General features: G+C 54.1%; 2 protein-coding genes and 1 non-coding gene across 3 annotated transcripts; 2 read left to right on the top strand and 1 right to left on the bottom strand.

The window, feature by feature from the left end:
- Window positions 1-7256: 7256 nt before the first annotated feature.
- COL26b_001685 (uncharacterized protein) lies at window positions 7257-8921 on the bottom strand (the record flags this gene model as incomplete). The annotated part of the gene is made up of 2 exons (XM_053174629.1): window positions 7257-8357; window positions 8691-8921. 2 exons carry the CDS (start codon window positions 8919-8921, stop codon window positions 7257-7259), a joined length of 1332 nt encoding a protein of 443 aa, XP_053041560.1.
- An 8998-nt stretch (window positions 8922-17919) lies between these two features.
- Window positions 17920-18003, top strand: COL26b_001684. The gene has a single exon. It is a non-coding gene; the product is annotated as a tRNA-Glu (tRNA).
- A 962-nt stretch (window positions 18004-18965) lies between these two features.
- Window positions 18966-20625, top strand: COL26b_001683 (uncharacterized protein; the record flags this gene model as incomplete). Its single annotated transcript, XM_053174628.1, has 2 exons — window positions 18966-20060; window positions 20113-20625. 2 exons carry the CDS (start codon window positions 18966-18968, stop codon window positions 20623-20625), a joined length of 1608 nt encoding a protein of 535 aa, XP_053041559.1.
- Window positions 20626-21522: the final 897 nt, after the last annotated feature.

Below are 21522 nucleotides of genomic sequence, written 5' to 3'. Positions count from 1 at the left end.
TTCCGTTGTAATTGGACAAGATGCCAAATGGTCCCGCATCACTTCGTGGTGCCGTTGTTTGGAGCGCGGCTCGGCAGCAGTCGGCCGTCCATCGGGGAGGCAGGCAAACGCAGATGAATCCTTGTTTCTCTTGATCTGCTCGGTGGCCGTCATGCGGGGGAGGGGGCGGTTGGGATTCTCTGCTTGTCGATTTTCTGGACTAGAAGACGGTCCGTCAGCTATGGCCTGATCTGACATGGTGATCAGAGGCAGAGACATGAGCTGACCGTGCTCGCCAGGGCGAAGGCTGACAGAGACAGTCTTGGTGATGGTGTCTGGGACATTATGCCACCTGGATCAGAGCTGTCAGGCTAGCGGCAGGGACAAGGCGAGGCTTGGTTGGCGGGCAAAGCTCCGGCGGCAGCGATGGGCCTTGCAACGAGGACTGGTCTGCGTGCGCATCCTTTTTCCCCATCTTCGTGCTGGAGCTTTCGAGGCCTGGAGTCTTGCGAGAATCGGAGCAGTCTGCCCGAAGCCTCCTGCGGCGTGCACGGTGTGATTTGGCGCATGCTATGCGTGATGACAGAGTGATTCGCGGTGTGAAGAAGACGGATATGCATGTATCTGTCAGGGACACCGTCGATAGTGCCAAAGTGTTATGCAGTGCCGTCACGGCGGTTGGAGTTGGTCGGTACCTTACCGTACCGTTCCCCGGTTTGTATGCGATGCGACGTCGGCAGGGTGTAAGTGTGGTTGAGGGCAACGCTCCACGGCGTAATCTTCCATCGAATGGCAGCGAATGGTTCAAGGAATTGCGATTATCGGTGCCTGACGTTTCTCTGGATTGGCAGCCTGCCGTTTCCTTGCTTTTTGCTCGACATGTCAGTTCATGCTGGGCGGTTGAGCACTTCAATTTCCGAGATGCTGCCGTAACTGCCAAAGATAATCACCGCCGACGAAGAAGCACTGGAAGGCACTGTAGGCGGTGGAGGCGCATTGCGGTGGCGATGGTCTGGTGGACGGTGGTGATGTTGATGGACGTTTGGAAAGTCCATGGTTGTCGTCAGGCTGCAAGGTCTCATGCAAAGGAGCGCAGGTGACGAAATTATCATGGTCTCATCTTATCAAAGGCAGGTAGGTGCCTAATTCCGGCAGGTTTTCATCAGGAAGGTGCGACGACCTTCGCTGCTCCTGCTGTCCGTTCGTTGATGTTTTTTCTGAGGTGTCGACGTCTTGCACAATCAGTTCAGCGGCCTTCAGCAGCCAATGCCCCCTAAAGTGCGCTGTATTGATGAGCACCTTCGACCAGCGAGTCTGTATTATGTAATCAGGCCTGATACACAACCCTCCGACGTGATGCTTCACTTTTCTACCTCTGCACACGACCACCAACGACATGCACTTTCCCAATCCAGGTTCAGCTGCACCTTGTGGCGTCGGGCATCTTCACCGACATTCCCTGCGTCTGCAAACCCACCGCTCGTATCGATGCAGCCCTGGAAAATGGAAATAACGTTGCCGTCGCCTCTCCGGTCTGCCAAGCAAGCAGCTTCTCCAACCTGGTCAACGGTGCCTGCGGCTCAGCCAGTCCTGTTCCAACGACAGACAATGCAGCAGTCTCGTCACATACGAATACACCATCCACTTCTCGTCGCACTGCTCCAACACCGTCCCGTCGACCCGTCATCCCGCTGATCTCTCCGGTTCTTCGCCCCTCAAGTCATGCCCCTTCTCAAAAAGGGAACCCCATCAAGGACCCTGGTCGTCTGAAGTTTGAGTTGTTCGCACACCACCAACACCATCCCGTCATCCAGGCTTCGAGACGGGGCGAGGTAAGGCAGCGGCACGGCTGGAGCACAAGGCAAGAAGAGGAAAGATGGTCATGCAGGGGCTTGGCCGCTTCGTCAATCTCGCCGGCCGACCCGTCCTCCGTCGACCAACTTGCTCTTGTCGACCATGATGATCCGGTTCCCCGTGCTTGGCCTCGCCTTGCCACTACCCCTGGGGCCTCGGGACGGCATCAATCCGTACGGATATGGCACTAGGAGATGACATCGATGTTTCCAGCAACATCCAAAGCAGCCAGCGCATTCGCTAGTTTGGATAACCTCCGGGTGCCGGTTTTCTAGCTTGTCGCGATCAGCGCTTGACAGACGCTACTGCAACTCCTCCCGTTCATCGTCGACGACATTACGAGTGCAGAGCTTCTTTGCCACAGCACTTCACGCATGTCGTTGTTCTCAACTTACGCCTGCGTAATGCAAGCAGCGGCTCCCAAAACTCGTGTCGTGTTGCCATTCCTTCAGGGGACTGCACCTTTTGGGAATACACCAGACCGGAACTGAATATGCCCCTGTCCGCAAGTCGCATCCAACAGGCACGTGCATATTGCCAGCCAGCCCACCAACTTCAATCTTCGTGCCAAGGAACAGGCCTCACAATGGGTCTTCGTCCGGCTGGCCTCCGGATGGCCAGCCATGATCATGTCCCGACACGTTCACGAGGTGGGCTGGTGGATATGCCACGCTAAGGGATCTATTGTCAATGTTCGCACGCACCACGCAGCAGTCTTCGGGTGATAACAAGCCACATACACATACGTGCGCACGCGGGCATAACGTGGCGACTCGAACTTTAGTCAGTGCACAGCATCTCCCATTGCTTCATTGCACCTCGACTTGCAACGGCTGCAGCGCAAGTATGGTATCTTGCAGCACGTCGACGATATGTCTGGACTGAGTCGAGTCCACGCACGCCCCGGAAATCACCGTGGCCGCGAGGGGTTTCGTCTCCAGTTTGACAGCGGTGGTCGGGGGTGTTCAATCCGTTCTCACCGGCGCCTCGGATCGCCCAACGGCAACCAGGGTCCAGTGGCCTGCCTCTTCCTCACGACTCTCTGGACCTCACGCAAAATCTGCCCTTGGCCGACCTGAGCGACCCGCACTGTGACCCGTATTTTCCAATGTTCAACGCTCCCTCCCCATGCTACGAATACTGGGTTCGCGACAACATCTTCGGCGTCAGGTACGCGGTCTTCGGATTCGACATTCAGTCCGCAGGGCGGCTTGGCGATGAAGAGCAGGAACAGAAGAGTGCAAATGGCGATTCGACTCCGAACCGTCCGTCGCTAGCTTGGCTGCCGAAAATGCTCGTCCATTCTCTCGCCGTTTGAGCCACTCTGCATTTCAAGCATGATCCTGATGACATCCGTCGATACAGCTAGGAACGCTTCTGTTGCGAATAGTGTGTGTAGCAAACGCATGGGTCTAGTTGCAGCTATTGTGAAAGACGGCGTCACATCCCCCTCATGTCAAAGTCAGCCAAGGCCTAGGAACGTTTGCCAACAGCACAGAAGCATTCGAACTCAAAGTTTAGTTCACCTACGAAGCTACGAAGTCCTATTGAACCTGATAGTCCACGTCGCAGCGGACATCTCCCCTGTCGTCCAATGTCGCCTTGGGAACGCAGGTGGAGAGGGACTTTTTGAACGCTCAATGTCGGCAGCGTCACAACTTTTACAAGGTATTGGACAAGGGTCCCGGCATCAGATCTGACCTCGTTCTAGCCTCCCTCCGTCGCGGACATGGCAGGCGGAAGCAAAGTTCTCATCCACTTCTCTATCACTATCCATCGAGCTCGGGCACATCGATCCACTCAATACTTGTGTCCAGGCTCATTAGTCATTCCTCCAGCACAACATCATACATGGGGAATGGAGGTCCCCGTTTAACGGTAACTTTCCGTTATCCGCGTATCCTCTCACTACCAACAGAGCACGGCTTAGATGACTAGATTGGTCGAGAAGTCAATTTCCATCCCCCATCGCTGGGCGAGCATACCCAGGTACTGGTTACTAACGCCCCGTCTTCATCTGCAATGGAACAACGTTGTCACCAACAAGTGCCTGCACGGGAGGCAGTCCGGACCATGGGAGCTTCAGGAACTTCAACCCCGCTAGCTCGTAGCAGGGGCCAGATGAAGGCTTAGCGTCAAAAATGGACACCGCGTCTGAGAATTGATACCAACCGGATCACCGGTCTGGAGAATTTGCAAGTCGTAGCTCAATTTGTCGAGAACATCTGTCTCGAATCACGGCATCCCACGGTTTTCACCTCGGCCTAGGGGTAGAGGAGTCGGCCGAAGACACAGATTTCGCCCGAGTACAAACGTCTGAACCCCGGATCTGTTCCAGAGCACATGGCAGTTCCGACGAAATCGAAACACCTTTCTCAAACAGTTGCACTCTGTCTCGCCTGAGGAATATCAAGTCGGCATCGCAGAGCATGAGTTTATCCACTCTAATCTGCCATTGCTGACCCCTCGCACTTCAGATGCCTAGCCGAAGAAACGGACCCGGAGGTCGAGCCCGTCTCCGCGATATCTTGGGAAGCTGACCCACATGCCCAGATAGAGTTCCGTGATTGTGCGATGAGCGCCTCGACAATGCCTGGCCTGCTCTTTCCATTACTCTGGTCTCAGTGTGATGGAAGACCGCTGATTGAGGGCGGGCCCAAAGGCGTTTTTGGTCAGATCTCATTGTCTCGCAGCAGTTCCGCCAGCTCTTTGCGAGATTATGAGCTTCTGTTATGTACGCCCCATCATTCTGGAGGACGAGTGCACCCTGCATACGCCCTGCAATCTACTAACTCAAGCCTGAAGGACTTGGTCGCCTGTTGGTTCTCTCAACTGAGGCGAGCGTGCCGGGTTGCATGCACCCAGAAACCCGGAAAAGCGCATGTTCATTGGGTGATGGTCCTATCATCAACCCCAGCAAATGTGACGATCAGTGCAAATGTGGCGCCGGGGATCAGGGACAGGATCCGATCTTCACCAGTGGCAGCCTTGGCTTTATCCTCCTGGCTGGCTTCGGCGCCTGGTTCTTGGGCGTGTTGCCGTCTTGACGCAGGATTTGGTTGCAGGCCGGAGCCCGTCCGGCGTTCTGGCCGATCCGCGGCCTTCATCCTGGCTTCCGCTCATGGTTGCATACGCGGCTGCATAAGAGGGATCAAACTAAACCCAGGCACAGCGGGATGTCGTTGGTTCGTTGAACACAATAACTCAGATATGCAATCATCTGAGAGAAGATCCAACAGGCAACGGACACCCAGGTTTTCTCCTAGGAAGGCGCAGCATTTATGACGTCCTGATGGTGCCACTCCCAAACTAAAGAGTTGGTGTCTTCACTCTTCGACTGCTGGGACAAGATCTCCACTCTGTGCAATTGACGAGACTTTGAGAAAACCAGGCCCCAGGCAAGCAAACTGCATGTTCGAGGTCCGTCGCGCATCTAGCGCACGACCACTCCTCAACGTGCTTCCCCGGGAGCGGTTGGACCCTGAGGCGGGCAAACAATCCCGACTTTCTCCACTCCACCATCCAATCTCGGCCATTCACTCACTCATTTTCACGCCGTCTCATGTTAGTGGCTCTTCGCGTCGACCTCGACGAGATGGCTGAACTCTTTTTTACTACTCGACAAACTTGGCCCTATGCCACCAGAATAGCTGAGGAATAATTGTGCCAGGGCTTGTTCCCAGTTCAGGGAACCGGCCAGAATGCCCCTGTTTCCTGCGCGCGCGCGCGTCATGGAGCGCATCTTCAATCGATGAGGTAATCGGCATGCAAAGCAGGTTGTTGATCAATCTCCAAACTAAGCAGCCGCATTCTTCGGTGTGTGTCAATGTGGCTGTTAAGGCATAGCTGAGGGCTGGTGTCTCATCAACAATTTCCTGGGAATGCGCAATGACGTTTGTTTGACGGGAAAGGGCCGCAGACGAGGTATTTTCAATCATGATTTTCAGTCTCGTGCACGCTCGGTGAGCACAGACTAGACACTTCAGGTGCTCTCTGAGGTCTCCACGAACCACAGCTATCATCTAATACTGCATATGTGCTGTGCCACGAGGATGAATGCGACTGACTTGGGGGTGTGTCAAGCAGGCCGCGTGAGGAGGTCGTCGAACTATCGGTTGACCAAGCTGCCAACCTGCAACAATCATCAGACTGCTAATTCTGACGCCCGCGAATGCCGCCGCTTCGAGGAAGCCAGGCTGCTTACGACAGCGTCGTGAGACCGAGGTGTGCCGCGATGCTGAAAAGAGACGGATGATTTCCCAGTCGGCGACCACTAGAGGCGCCCAGATCTTCGAAGCATGGTGTCCAGCTTAATTCAGGATCAGACTTAGCAGTCTCGTCCGTGCAGCCATTCTCTTCGAATGCTGGGGGGGGATAGTAATTACAGCTTATCCGCTAGGATGTTCATCAGGCCTAGCCTTCGAGCTGAGGAAAACAATTCGCCCGGAGGCGACGCCGATTTGTGGCAGCTTACTGCCCTATCGACGCCGTCGAGGGTTGGCTCAGGGTCCTGTAGCCATTCTCTGTGTGTGTGGCTTGTTCACATCAAGAGAGAAAGAGTTCGTGCTGTTTTTAGCCTGGCACGAACGGCTGTAACAGCGTTTCGGGGGGCGAAAATGCGGCCGTCGCATGGAGTTGAGACATTCTTTCGAAGCTAGGAACTTGGGGGGATGAACATGCGATTGTTGGCCAAAAGGCGGGCGGCCAGAGCGCTTCTTAGCTCCGAAGCACCGAAGCAGGTCCCTGACGATCTGGCTCTCGTCCTGGGACCGTCAACCAAAGAGAAAGCTTCGGGATTCCTCATTGGGCGAGGAGATGGCCCGATGAACGAGTGATCTGCCTCGGAAAGTCGGCGAACAAATGAGGGTTTGTTCATGATACGGTGATTCCAATTGGTATCTTAATTTCGCTGCTAAGTACATGTCTCAGAGTTCGTCATTTCGCATCATTAATAGACTAGCTCAGAACTCCCACCCCCCTCAACGGTTTGCGCAAAACCGCTAAAGAATATTTACGAGAAAGGTAAGATCGTCGAGAAGAGAACAAAGGCTCAAGGTCCTTCGAGACTAACTGGAGCCTCCATTGAGAAGAGAAAGGGTCGTTTTCTGTCTTGGCGTTGCTTTTGGTTCAGACACCAGACGAAGAAAAGAGGACCCTGATTCATGAATCATGCTGCTGCTGGGGTTACGGGTCCATTTCGGACTCGCACCCGACCTCGCTCTCCGGCACACGGCGACCTTGGAGATATAATGCCGATCGTTAAAGGGAACTGCCATCGCTCCGGGTTGGCAGGATACCGAAAATAAAACCAGCATGGATCTGCAAGCAAAGGATCACGGGCTGGCTGCATGAACGACACTGCTGGGCACATGACAGCACCGCCCTGACACTGTGGCCGCCACCACTTACTTGCCACACATCATCTACTGCGGCGCATAGACGAACGCCAGTCTGTCAATATTGTCACCGTCCCGTCCCAGGAAGCCGACAATCTGCCATCCTGAGGGGGCCGTGTGCGTCGCGCAGTCTGACGTGGACGCGCCGGCCTCGAGCGTCTTGCCGGCGCTCGTGGTGGCCTGGATGTAGAAGTTGCGCGTCTGGCCGTCCTTCTGGCCCCAGCACAGCTTCGCGGCGGTCCAGAACTCGGAGTCGCCCAGGGTCAGCGTGGCGGCGGTGCCGCCGGTGCCGCCGTGCGTGAAGACGGTGCCGTCGGCGAGGGTGAGGCCGACGGAGTCGAGGCGGTTGGCGCCGTGGAAGGTGAGCACGGAGGCCTTGGGCTTGGTCTTGCTGGCGAGGGCGGTCAGGTCGGAGAACCAGTTGCCGTGGGGCCCGCCGGAGAAGTCGGACTGGCGGAGGGTGGAGGACAGGGACCAGGTGAAGTTGCCGGTGACGGGGTTGTGGTCGGTCAGGATGCTGCCGTTGGACTGCAGGAACTTTGAGCTCTCGTAGGCGAAGTGGGTGGCCTTGACGTCGAGGATGGGGTTGCCGCGGTAGAAGATCTTGTCGACGGTCTCGCAGTAGTTTGTGGTGCTGGGGTTGGCGCAGAGGGTCTCCTCGGTGGGGACGACGCCGTTGCGCTCGAGCTGCAGCCAGACGTCCGTCATGCCGTTCTGCGAGGCGAAGACGCCGATGTTGTCCGAGGTGCGGGTGTAGCGCGAGTTGGTGTCGCCGAAGATGAGGACGGCGTTGCCGGAGGAGTTGGCGTCGATGTAGTCGGCGACCTGGTGCAGGTTGCTGTTGCGGGCCGTGAGGTCGTCGGCCTCGGTGCCGGCGTCGGTGTGCAGGTTGTAGATGTCGACGTAGACGCCCTCGGCGATGCGGGCGCGGATGAAGGTGAAGCCCTTGGGCGTCAGGCAGTCGGAGCCGGAGGCGTTGGAGCACGTGTTCCACTTGATGCGCTCGAAGTCGATCCAGTCAAAGTTGGCGAGGGTGTTGAGGCCGGAGCCGAAGGGGACGCCGCCCGAGGTCGCGGTGCGGTAGGCATGGTTGTCCGTCTCGTAGATGTAGGCGTGGTAGTTGAAGTCCTAAAATTGGGTGCATGATTCGTTAGGTTCATGATGCTTATTTTTGTCTTTTTGGGCAGGTCTGCAAGGCGCAATCGTTTATTCTGAAACAGTGACATCGTGGGGTGGTGGGTTTGGTGTTGAGAGGTCTCTTGGGGAGAGTCATGCTTTGGGGGGATGGTCCCTGGTGCATTGATGGGATCGGAGCAACTGCTGGCTCATGCGCAAAAGCTTTTTCTTATTTCTCACGTGTCGCTTCTCAGGGATAAGAGGTTGATGAAGCGTGCGAATAGCATCCTCGCTTGGAGGATGGGAAAGAATGTTTTTTTTTTGGTGACTTTTGTTTTTGCTTACCTCTTGGACGTTGATGAAGTCATAGCCGTACTTTGCAAAGTAGGATCCGATGGTCCTGGAGTTTGTCGTCTTGTCGCCGGGGACCTCGTTGTTCTGGAGGATCTCGGGGAGACCAGCGACGTTCATCGCGAGGACGGTGAAGTCGCCGGATGTCGCCTGAGCGGAGGCGACGCCTGACATGGAGGAGATGGCACCTCCGGCGAGGAGCATCTTGATGCTGGAGGACTTCATGGCTGCTAGCTTTCTCTGAACGAATGTGGTGATGATGCTTCTGCGTGATGGAATACTCCGAAAAATTAGACGACGGACGGGAGAGCAGATATAGCTTTCGGCCGATTTTCGAGCAGAGGAAGCAAAAGAGAAAACGAGGAATTGGCACAGCAATAGCGACGATAATAGACCAGTGGCGGAGCTGGGACCAAGTGTTGAATTTATTAAAGCTGAAGATCATTCGCATGGAGATGAACCGGTTTCTAGGCGAGGTGAACCCCGCAATATGGGATGGTTTTAGCTTCACTCGTTTACACTAAAGATGGGATCAATAATAGGCATGTTTTTTTACTGCTCATGACAGGCCGAATGAATCGAGAAGGTGACAGTGACAGCACCACCACCGCTGCTGTGGTGGGTTGGACATGGCATTGGCATGGGCTCTACACGGCTCGTGATGGTCATTTTGGGATATTCTGCCCAGAATCTCGCGAGCCCCCTCACCGACACATTGTAGGACTCAAATTGCACAGCGGCAGTTGTGACCGCTTTTGGGATTAGCATGGAGAGCGCCCCTGGTCTTATCGGGTTGGCGATGTGACGCTGTCAGCAGCGTGTTCAGGCACATGGCGGAGTTCGTTGGTCGATGGGTGATGGGACGAGGGACGGGCAGGGGGGCTTGAGGCCTTGAGAGCCTGAGAGGTGGGATTTATTTGGGCGCTATGTGACTGATGTCGGGGTGGGAGGCCGATGATGGAGCTTGATGGAGGGCTCGTGATGGATGGGATGACGAATTTTGGGTGGTAGTTCGTCCTGGGCGATGGTAGTATTTGGGAGATTGGAGATCTCGGCGGGTGCTGCCGTTTGCCGAGGCCTTCAGGAAGCTGGTCACGAAGGCATGTTGAGGATGTGATTGGGCAGTAGTGAGAGTCTTTGGAGCTTTTCACTACACGTGGATGGGACACTCGTTCTAGAGTTCCATTACTCTAATCTTGTTTGCCTTTCTCGCCTTTACTCATTTGAATACCGAAGGGGTCTTTTATCGGTTCACGTGGATCCACGTGGAGACGTTGGGTTATGAGATTCGTTCAAGCGGGCATATCCCATGTTAATGTGGACTTGCCCAATATTTTCTTTCTTTTTGGTCGCTTTTTCTTCAGCGGTAACGGTGAAGAAAAGGACCCGCGCTGGGCAGAAATATAATGGATGTGACCCCCAAAATCGGTCGGTACGCGGAAATCTGGCGAAAGGGAGCCGGCGACCGGACCACGATGCGGTCATGGAGCCTCTCTGCAGACCCGAGCCTTTCGTGTCCCTCGGCCGAGTTTGCCGGATCAACGAAATGAGGATCCCCACTGCCCTTAAACGAATGGGGAGGGTGGCATTTTCAGGAACGGTCGCAAGTCATGTCTCGAGATATGTCCGAACGAACCTGAATGTTCATGTTGTATGAACTTGCGGAAAGGAGATGGGATGAATTGTCTCCGCCTGCCGGATGACGGCGCGGCCTCGGATGAGTTTTGGATGAGGGTTGACGTGAACTACGTACAACACAACGAACGCTCCGGCAAACAGCAATCTCTCGTTCGGAACCGCTGGCCGAAGGCGCGATTCAGCTTCGATTGTGCGGGCATCCGTTGACTATATCTGCGACAGGGCGCGAAGAATGTTGGCTTGGCGGCAATGCAGCCATCTGGAAGACGTTATCCAAGGCAGGACCAGGGCCATGGCATGGCTTCGCCGGCGAGCGATTTGTCGTTTCGGCGGTGGTCTGGGGTGGCCGGCCCTCCGAGCAGTGCCTCTCTTTCGCCCCCGACCCCCGACCCGGCGACGTTTGCGAACGGAGCCTCCCGGTTTTTGGGGGTAGGCCGCGGTTCGCGGTCGTCGTCCGGAGGCTTATTTCCTGTGCGGCTTGATGATTACGTGCTTTTTTGGGGTGCCGAAGCCAAACTTGCGTCTGCCGAACTACAAAACATTACGGGGCAGTATGCTTTCTTTTGCTGCATGTACTGCTTTCCCAATGATCTGGAACAGGCCCCGCCGCTGCTGCACTTAGCCGAAGCTCCCATTTTTAGAGTCGATCCCTCAGGTTAGGCATAAGCAGAGAGTCTTTTTTGCATGGCGGCCTTCATCTGTGAAGGTTTCCAGGGAAGATGGAGGGGGCCCGGCAGAACGATCAAGCCACTGTGGAGATGAACGCCATCTTTGTCGAACGACTGCGGATAAGAAAACTCAAATCAAGAGAGATTTATCGAGGGAGGGGGTTAGTGAGATATTGTGATACCAGCGGTTCCAGGCCTTTGTTCCTGGCGGTGTTTCGGGCTAAGGAAGTCTGCCGCCACGCAGCGTGGCGGCTGGGTCGGCGTGTGTTTTCTTGGCTTAGGGCCATTTAAAGAAATTCCATTTTAGAGATCGCGCGCGCGCGCTTATTCAGTGTTGAATAGGCTTTGATATGCTGCTATCTATGGCGGTTGATGGCGGCAGATAGATGAAGGCAAGGAAGACATCATGACTCGAAATGGTTGTCGCGTGGCTGCAATCGCCATCTACGTGCGACTTAATGGACGTCACGACTCACTATGGGCGACTGACTGACTTGCCTTTGCCTCAGTGGACACAGGGAGGCGAAGTACGCGGTAAGAAGAATAATAGCAGTGTGATAGGTGACAGGCAGATAGCATCATGGCCTTGGTTGAATGACAAGACTCGGTCACTTTCGCATCCCATCTGACTCGATTGCTGTTTGGGGATGTCTGCGCACGGCCCCGGCGGTGATCAGGGACCGCCGTCGAGGTCTGGCCGGGAGGGTTGAGCTCCGGGTCTCAGAGTGTGTCGAGGGGACTCCATGCGGAGGAGGGGTGAAGGGTGGGTAGACGGCCATGGGTCCCGCATGGCCATGTGATGGTTATGAGGGCGATGAGCGGGAATTATTCAGATTTCCGTGGCTTCTGCATGCAAGCACTGTGGGAACATGCACCTTTGCCATGCGGGAGGCTGCCGTATGGGCAGAGGCAGACGTGGTAGCATTCGATATCATGGCTGTGCTATTGAGACTCGGTCAGGGTCATGGACGATACTTTTGGAGCTGGCCCTACTGCCCTACCGGCGATACCGCCGGCAAGATAGAGTTGGAAAGTTAAGAGTACGTGATTCAGGTGCTTTACCTCGTATGCCTTGTCGTTCAAGGCCCCTGAATCTCACATCTGGGCCCTTCAGTGATGGGTTACCGTCGTCACTAATAGACGAAATATCCCCGACACGGCAGTTTACGGCGTTTGACGGGTTCCCAAGAGCGTGCTTCGTTCGCGATAAAGACATACCTTGGCAAACTCACGCGGCAATGGCAGACACTCGCTGAATCCATGCTTCCGGTTCATCCGGCACACGTAACTCTGTCGCAGTTTACCTCGCGAAATAGCACAAAAGAAGTTCGTCTGCCCTGCCAAGACCTCGTGATATCTGGTCCGTGGCCAACAACCTCTTGGCCATTTAGTCAGCCGGCGAGCCGGCGAAAGGGCCTAGACCCGAGTTACCATTCGGCGAATTTCATGTGGGGGTCCGGCGTTGACAGCGGGATGCCGGCATGGGATTCTTGTCCTCTCGTCCTGCGCCAGCGGCCGTCCCAGGGCCTCCAGGGGACCTGACCTTGGACGAAAGACACAGTGCCTCGCCGTACCGTCCTGGCAGACAGAGAGGGTCGGTTCCATTGGGAAGGATGGTGAAACTAGGCCACCGTAGTATTCTAACGTCTGGGTGATATTAAGCATGATAACGTTACGGGCGTGCGGATTGTTTTAGGCGGTATATTTCATGACTACGACTTTACCCCCCACTGGGTTTGGACCCTGATGGGCGATGGTGTTGAGGAGAGATGATGCCTGTCCCATGCTTGACGTGATTACGTGCTTCAAGATGGACTCTTCTTCCGAACCGCGCCCGTTCATTCGGTGTCTGTTCCGTGAAAGTATGGGCCCGTCCTCTGAAATTCAATCCGGAGGGAGAGAAAGCAAATCCAGGAAACCGGGCTTTCGGTGGAGATGGTCGGAAGGGATTCGTAGTCAAAGAAGGCTTGGATTTGCATCCCCACACGCAACTCGTCATCGAGACTTTGCTGGGGGAATGTGGGAAGACGACTATCGGGTCGCAGGTAATGGAGGACCGGAAAGGTCGCTGGGGAATCGGCACGGTGTTGAGGGAGGCTCTTGCGTCCGGAGCTGCATACGTGTATTGTGGAATCCGTAAGTGGAGAGGAGGGCATTTGCAACTATCGAGGTGCCAGCCTGCTGGGAACTGGCCTTTTCTCAGAGGGACCTTCCAGGATGCGCCCTTGTGAGAGTCATGAAAAGGATATCTTGCCAAGACAGCTTGGGAGCGATCAAAGCTCCCTCCCACCATCCGAGGCACGGAAATTTGCGATAAAGAGGATGATCCCATCTGTAACCACGTTTTTCTTCTTATTGCTCTTGGGTGCGTGGCCCTCCAGGAAGTCGTTCATGCGATCGAAACCAGGGAAATTCGCAATAGCTTGATGTTTCTAATGTTTAGATTCTTCCTCGCAACCAGAGACAAACGCAGCTGTGTAGGGTCACAGGCCGGAACAGGCCGTGAGAAGGACGGTTCTTCGGATAGGCGCTTGTGTCTTGGGTTCTGTCGTCAGGTTGTATCAACGGTGCAGACTGTCTCGCGAGCGTCGAGAAAACGTGGAGCTGCAACGGAAGATGATGGGATGGATTAAGACACACTTTTCCCTTCGCTATCGGTCGCGTCGGATTGGAACGCGGCCAATGCTGTGTGCGTCTGAACTCTCAGGTGTTTGACCAAAGAGAAAGGGGTAAAGGTGAGCAGGAAAAGTTGGGTTGACTTTTCCTTCCCCTTTTCGAGAATATTTCTCTTCCGGGCAATGTCGTACTCGCACGGGATGCGAACGGAGTTGCTGGAAACCAGTGGCCCGATGATGTTGGTGATGGCTGCACACGGAGTCGGCGCCGGTACGGTACGGCGTGGCGCTCGCTTCTCTTCCGTGAGGGTCGCCGCTTCGCCGGCCGATTTCCCGAGCCAAGGGAGTAACCCAGTCAATAGTATTGTGCTCATCAACAAGCAAACAACCGAGCGCATGACAAGTGGCGGTCATTTCATCATCTTGATTGAACGTCATTTCTTTTCCCTCTCGCTGAGATGACTGAGTTCCCCTCTCTTCCTCTCCTCCATGTCCTGCACGCCCGGGCCCCCAGTGTCCACCACAACGTCTGATATCACACTCATCCCACGAGAAGCGTTTCACGGACCACGCCAGGCCCTGTGGGATTTTCCGCGAGGGCTTCGCTGTCCCCTCCCTCGCTTGTCTCTTTCCGCGTCCGTGCGTGCCAGGATCACAGGATTTACCCAACTGACAGTCCCGCCGAGAACGACATGCGGGACATCCTCGGCCTGTGGCTCTCTGACGGCTCTTTGAGAACATCGTTCCGGTGTCATTCATCACATCATCACAGCTCCGTGCCGCCATCGGGCATGCCATCCGCGGGCGAACAGACGCGCCCTTTAGTGATATTCGGCAGTCTCAAGTCGATGCTATTGACCAGGTGTCGTACTTGCGCGCGAGTTAGAAGGGAACCTCTCTACCGCCTCGGTAAACGGCCCTGCATGCCTCCCTTGTATCGCTTGACAGACTGCGGGGCTCCCAAGAAGCAAGCAAGGCCACCGACAGGCCTTTAGACAGCTGAATGTGGACGCGCGGGGGTTAGGCACTAGGTATTTCGCACATAAACCACCCAAGCTCCAGCTGTCAATGCGGGCAGAAAGCGCGGTTTCGCAGCCCATGTTGCGCAGCGAACAGCAACGCTGCGGTGGCTGTCTTTTCTTTCCTTCTTCCTTCCCGCACTGACCCTCCACACCTCCAGAATAGGCCAATACGGCCCTCCCTCCCCCCGGTTCCCTGGCGGGCCTGGTCTGGTCCTTGTCGATATCCCTTTTCGTGTTAATAACTGGCATCGTGGCCTTCAGGGTTCTGAAGCTGTCTGGGCTGAGAAGAGAGGGGTGGGCGTGGACATAGAATCAACACCAGCAAGTGATCGGGAGGGACCACCTGCAGGTCGAGACAAGCAAAAGATTCAATTAAAAGAAGGTGAGCAACGTGCTTCGTGCCATTGACGGGGGTTCGATTGACGCTGGTGAAAGAGTCCTCCTGCAGGGCAATGACACGACACCCCACTGTGATGTCCACCGTTTGACATTGAGATCGGCCCTGCACATTCCCTCCAACGGTGCGAACGCATGGGGGACTCTGCCTGTGGCATGCTCAACGCGGCATATCAGCTAGGCATGGTGGCATGCTATGACAGTGAGCAACTTCATGTGTGTAATATGCCGCGATAAGACGAGATGGCACGTTTTAGCATCTTCAAGCAGTGTGTGTTTGCCGAAGCATATCGCGGCGTATCGATCTAATCTTGCAGCTATTGCTACTCTATTGCTACAGAAGATGCGGTGCATGCTGCGCCTTTCGGCGAGAGATCGGGACGTGTGTAGGTGTTCCCAGTCGCTGCGCAGCGGCTCGCAAGTGTTCTTCTAAAAGAGCTTCGCCGGCAAGTTCATCATGTGATACTCCCCGTCCGTATCCATCCCGCTCCAAGGGCCAAGCTGGCCTGGAAACCTAAATGCAAAAGGCTTCGCCGCTTGCCGAACATCAGACGGAGACCAAGAGCCAGACCAGGCCCCAAAAAAGTGCGCCCGCCTCTTCGCTTGCCTGCCGATGACACAACTCGGTAGGGATGGCCACATGGAAAACTCATCAGCCGAAAGAGAAGGACTTCGGGGTTGAGGGGGGAGAAGAGAACTCCACAGATCGCAGATGGCCAAGGGAAGGAACATCAGGCTCACGTTTCACATCTCGCCGGTAACAGCAGGGCCCCGCGTCGACGTGCTTTTGGGGAAATTTGATCATTATGCACTTAGACGCAACGGAGGGTTTTGCCTATTGACCGCTGGCGTGAAACGGCAATTGAAGGTGACGATTTGCCTTTGTGGCCATGTGGTTTTGGTGGGCGTTTCGACTCGTTCACTTGATGGACGTTTTGGAACGGTTGTGATTTCAGGGCCCGCGGCGTTTTGGAGGGTATAGCGGCTGTCAGTAAAGAGTGTTTAACGTATGATGTCGGGCTGGAAATAGTATGGCGTCTTTCAATGTGCATGATATAGTGACGTGCTTATTGCCTTAACATATTGATAACGAGCTATAGAGTTTCGGGAGTTGGGGTATTTTCGTTCTGAGCGCGGAAAGTTTTGGGGGCGTATTGACAACTCGTTCTAAGGGCTGAGATTCATAATAGCATAGTTTTGTCTAGTGGCTGACGTGAAGGCCGGCTAAGAGAGATAGGCATAGTGGCAGCTTTTAATGGCCGAGGCCGCATATGTTTTCATTTGCGACTTGGCCAATCGTGGTTGTGGGATGTCTGTCGTTGATATCGTGATGCTCTGGTCATCCTCTAACCTCGAGGCGGGAAGCTCCGCAACTAGGCAGTTGCCGCAAGTTTCAGTTCTCGTGACCATTCCACAAGAGGCTAACACCCGTCCTGTAAAAGAATACTGCATACGATGATTTGAAAAATGACAGAAACAGAAACGCCAGGGAGGCCTTGGGATAAAAGGGCTTACCATAATCATCACAAAGCTTATGACGACGATCATATTGACAGGTGTACGCGGACCTTAGCATGAACACAGGGACTATAGTATCAGTCTTCTAGAAGAGAGGTCTTACACGACGATCATGTTTCGTGAGTCAAATCCCATGTTGGAATCACCAACTTCTGGGAAATGGATGGAAAGGTGTGGCCCTTTCCTAAAGTTTCCAGCTTCGAGATGCAAGGCCACCACAACGACGCTGTATCCAAAATGAAACGCAAGATTATTAATAGGAATCTACAATAGTAATGTCCCGCCTGTGTATGGATTCACTTAGAGATGTTGGCTTTGATACGTGCGCATAGCTTGAACATAATGAAGATCTTAATCGCATACACGCATTTGATGATGGCCTCAAATCATGGGGCATTATACAGCAAAGCCCTTGAGTGAGTCATCTTGGTTGATCAGGCTGGGAGTTCGAACGACGCCAAATCAGTGCAGCCTTTCCTCAGCTGATACCTACTTTCGTTCTAATTCGAGCTGGTCCGTTGTGTGCCATGTCTGTCTTTGATAGTTGGAGCTACCCGAGGTTAGGAACTAAATTTTGAGACTGTTCTCATTGCTGAAAAAAAGTGAGGGAACCGTTGTGTGTACAATAGGACAGTCGAAGTTGCCTTCATTTGACTCTGTGTATGCGCATCGGTTGAGCACGCATTGACTGCGTTGAAGTTGTAGCATCAATAGTTAGTTCTCAACATCCTCCTCATCATCATCATCGTTCTCGTCGTTATTAACACTGTTGTTATCATGCCAACGACTTCATTACTCAACAAGCGTCAAAAGGATCATATGGACTTTGGTTTGAGGTTGAATAAATAGCATGAACGTGAATAAGCAAAATGACGACTCGTATAAATATTCCTTCAACGTAGCTGTTTGAACCGTTCGCAACCGCCTAAGGTGCCTACGTATATTGCCAGCGCCCTTCCGCCTTCGAAGAAACAAGTAGACACTTAAACTTGAACTTGAACGTGAACATTCTTTACGTGATGAAGTTTCAACGGCAACACAATGAAATTTGCTTTGATGACAATATGAACTTATCCGAGGAAAAACCACTTCAACTTACACTCCTTCAGGTGGGTACACTAATCCTGACCAACCCTTCTCACATCCATTCTTGGGTCGAACGAGCCGCCGCAGCCCAACTAAGAACTACATTGAACAAGCTCAGGGCCAGAACAGCACACAGTAGTCAAAGAAAAACGGTTTGCGCGAGTCTCTGTAGTGACGAAGGAAGACAAGATGCAGGGCGCCGACCCAAGTTTCCACCACCACACGAAGCTCCGCCCGCCACACCTAAGGCTCCGCAACCTCGCAGGTCTCCAACAACCAATCCGATATGGTGTAGTGGCCAACATGATGCCCTCTCATCTTCGAGAGGCAGGCATAGCCCCGAGTTCGATTCTCGGTTTCGGAAGTCGTCCGCAACGCATGTTGAAATATGTCTTTTTGCCTCAATTCACGATATCTCTCAACCAACGCCTTTTCAGGTTCATGATCCGCGACTACTAACTCCTTTGACAAAGTTGCCTGCTTGGACATGACGTGATTGAGAACGACGGTATGTCACCCAACTTCTTGATGAGGAAAATCGCTGTATTCGCCTCATACCCAACTTCCACACTGCATGACATGCAATGCATGCAACCTCAAGTCCGTAATTACGCGCCCAGCTCTTGGTCCCATGTTCCAACTCGCATCAAAACATGCCCAGGACAAGAGTATTGAAGAGCAAGTTACTAAACGTCAACGCCTCATTGGCCTGAAATGCACACTCGTTGGTCTTGCAGGACAGCGTCGTGCGATGTTACTCGCTGCTGACGGCAGATCCCGCCTAGATCCGGATCCCGAGGCCAACCCGCATGTGAAATGCTTGCCCATGCATTGGTGCTGACGGCCCGCATATCTTTGATCTGATATTTGCAGCTCTCGTGTCTGATCTCTTTGGCTCGCCAGTGCTGTGGGCTCCACGGCAGCCTGCACGGCAGTCGCAATCGCAACTCTCAGCCTACTTGAGGTTACAGTGCCGGGCAACTCGTGTGGAGGGCAAATGCGATGCGGTCCACTAGGAGGAGCCAGTTGATCGCACTGCGCGACGTATGTAATTTGCGTAAAACTGCCTATATCGGTAGTATGTTAGGTTACACAACGTTGGTTGTTGTTACAGTTGTTGATGCCAAGTGATATCAATGATGGCAGCCCAGAGGCTAGATCTTCATCGGTGAGGAGGAGACTCAAACACAAGAAAAGAGGAGACTCAGACATAAGAAGGCAGAGGAGGAGTTGGTTCATGGACCTTTCCCCAGCTCTCAAGTCGCTTCCGTGCCTCCCCTCTGCATTTCTCCAAGTGAACCGTAGCACCCAGCCAAAACCGACATCATGAGCTTATTTTCATCAGTGTTCCTCCCAGCCGCTTTGGCATTCATCCTCCTCCCATTCATCTACCTCATTGGAAGTTGGGCCTTCGCAGCCAGACGTCCCAAAAACTATCCCCCAGGGCCACCCGCGATCCTAGGCCTGGGCAACATCCTCCAGGTCCCACCCGAGAAGTCCTTCCTCAAGTTCACAGAATGGAAGCAAACCTACGGCGACATGGTCGGCCTCAAGATGGGCGGTCAGAACCTAGTCGTCCTCCAGACCGCCGAGCTCGTCCGCGAGCTCATCGAGAAGCGCGGCGCAATCTACTCGGACCGGGCCACGCCCTACATCCCCTCCCAGATCATCAACCCGGGCACCGTCATCTTCCAGCCCAACGACCACACGATCAAGAAGACGCGCACGGCGATGCAGTACATGTTCCGCCCTGTGGAGCTGAAGCGCGTCTTCGCGGTGCAGACGGCGCAGTCCGCGATCCTGATGCGCAAGATCCTGGATGATCCGAAAGAGTTCCGGACGCATATGAAGTATTGGGCGCTCGCGACGCCGCTGTCGATCCTGTGCGGGCGGAAGATCCAGGAGGAGGGCCCGAGTTCGACGGAGGAGTACTTTGCCACGCAGGCGAGGTGGCTGCGGTTTCTGAAGCCCGCGCAGGCGCCGCCGGTTGATTTGTTTCCGTTCATGAAGCACTTGCCTGACTTTCTTGCGAAGTGGCGGAAGGAGGCGCTGGTGTTGAGGAAGGATATGTGGAAGATGATTTACTACATGCTCGATGGCGCGAAGCTTCAACATGGTACTATTGCCAAGGGGCTGCGGAGTCATGATAATGAGTCTGTCATGTCGAGGATTATCATGGAAGCTGAAACGAATGAGGATATGCGGATGGGTGACCATGAGCTTGCGGTTTTCGGGGGTGGTACGTTGGATGCGGCGGTTGACACGGTCATCGCCTCCACTTCCAGCGTCGTCATGGTCTTTGCCGCGTTCCCTGAGGTTCAGAAGCGGGTTCAGGCCGAGGTCGACTCCATCTGGGGAGATTCTCCTCCCACAGAAGAGAGGCTTCCAGAAGCCAAGTTCTTGAGAGCAGTCATGATGGAGGTAAGGTATCTGCCAACTCAGATGCCTGTGAGTGAAGCTGATCATGATACAGGCCATGCGCTGGCGCGGTGCCGCACCTCAAGCTGTCCCGCGAGTCTTGGCTCGCGACGACACCTGCCGCGGGTATAATTTCACCAAGGGCACCGTCTTCATCATGAACGTCTGGGCCATCCACCGGGATGAGAAATGGTACGAGAACCCAGAGGAGTTCAACCCGGACCGGTACATGGACAATCAGTGGGGCGTCAGGCCCGAGATGAAGACCGCAGCCGAGAAGGAGAACCGTCGGCCCACGTACAACTTTGGGGCGGGCCGCCGGATGTGTCCAGGCCTTGACTACGCCGAGAACCAGGTGTTGATTGTCTTGGCCAAGCTGGCCTGGGACTTCAATGTCGTCGCGAAGAAGCCGCTGGATCTTGACATCAACACTGGCTTCCATTCTAACCTGGTCCTAGAGCCTAACTCGTTTGATGTGGACTTTTTTGCCAGAGGGGACTTCAAGAAGAGCAAGATTGTGGAGGATGGAGAGAGAGCGAAGGAGGTTGTGTCTGCTTGGGTGGAGTGATGAAGCCTGAGAGATGTATTTGTCCTCGCCATAACCTCTTGGAAAAGGGCTTACTTGAGTTTCGAGACAGCACCAACGTCTACATATTCATGTAGGCTTGCTTGAGTCTTACTTGAGGAGGAATCCAAATTGCCACACGATAGTATAATTAAGAGCAGAGAACACGAGCTGAGTACATGTAAAAACGATAATCGCTCGCCATCGTTTCGTGAAAGATCAACTTAGCACACCTATCTTGATGACCTTACCTTACCATTGGAATCTTGCATCCGGGCAGATAGTGGTAAAAGGACACCGGGAGTAATAAGTATGAAGACGGTGAAAGTAACGACAGCATAACACCAATTCCGACGACGATAATAAGATCAACGTCGATAATGATGGCGAACACAACAATAAAATATGATTAGTCGCCCGCCAAGTTAGGTGCAACTGGGGACCCAGATAGCAAATTTCAACCATGAATTCACTCTTGCTCCAACCCAGTCTTCAAGATCGGAGAGGCAATTCAGCGACAGTGACTACAAACCGGACCACGTGAAGGTTTGCTTCAATGCTTGGTGAAGAGGTTCCAGCTTGAACTGCCCAAGACGGAATGAGCCCCCTGAGTTCTCATGATATGCCTCTTGTGATAGCCCACCTAACTCAGCCGTTGAGTTTACCCAGTTGGCTCGTCGCTAAGCTAGGCGTTGAGGTTAATCGAGTCATCCAAATAAGCTTTTGCTCCGCCCGTCAGAAGCAAGTTCGCCCCAACCGAGGAAGCGAAGACTTTAGACGATCTAGATCGCCCTCGGAAAACGCTATCAGAGTTCGTGATCCGAACTTTTGCATTGAATTTGAACCCATAAACATGCTCCATGCTCCGGTTCTGCAGGTAGCTTTTGCAGGTGGCTCAAC

This window comes from Colletotrichum chrysophilum (genome assembly GCF_026319265.1).
Source record: "Colletotrichum chrysophilum strain AFK26 chromosome Unknown scaffold_7, whole genome shotgun sequence".
Taxonomy (NCBI): Eukaryota; Fungi; Ascomycota; class Sordariomycetes; order Glomerellales; family Glomerellaceae; genus Colletotrichum; species Colletotrichum chrysophilum.
The sequence above is the reverse complement of the archived record's forward strand: the minus strand, read 5'-3'. Positions and strand labels throughout refer to the sequence as shown.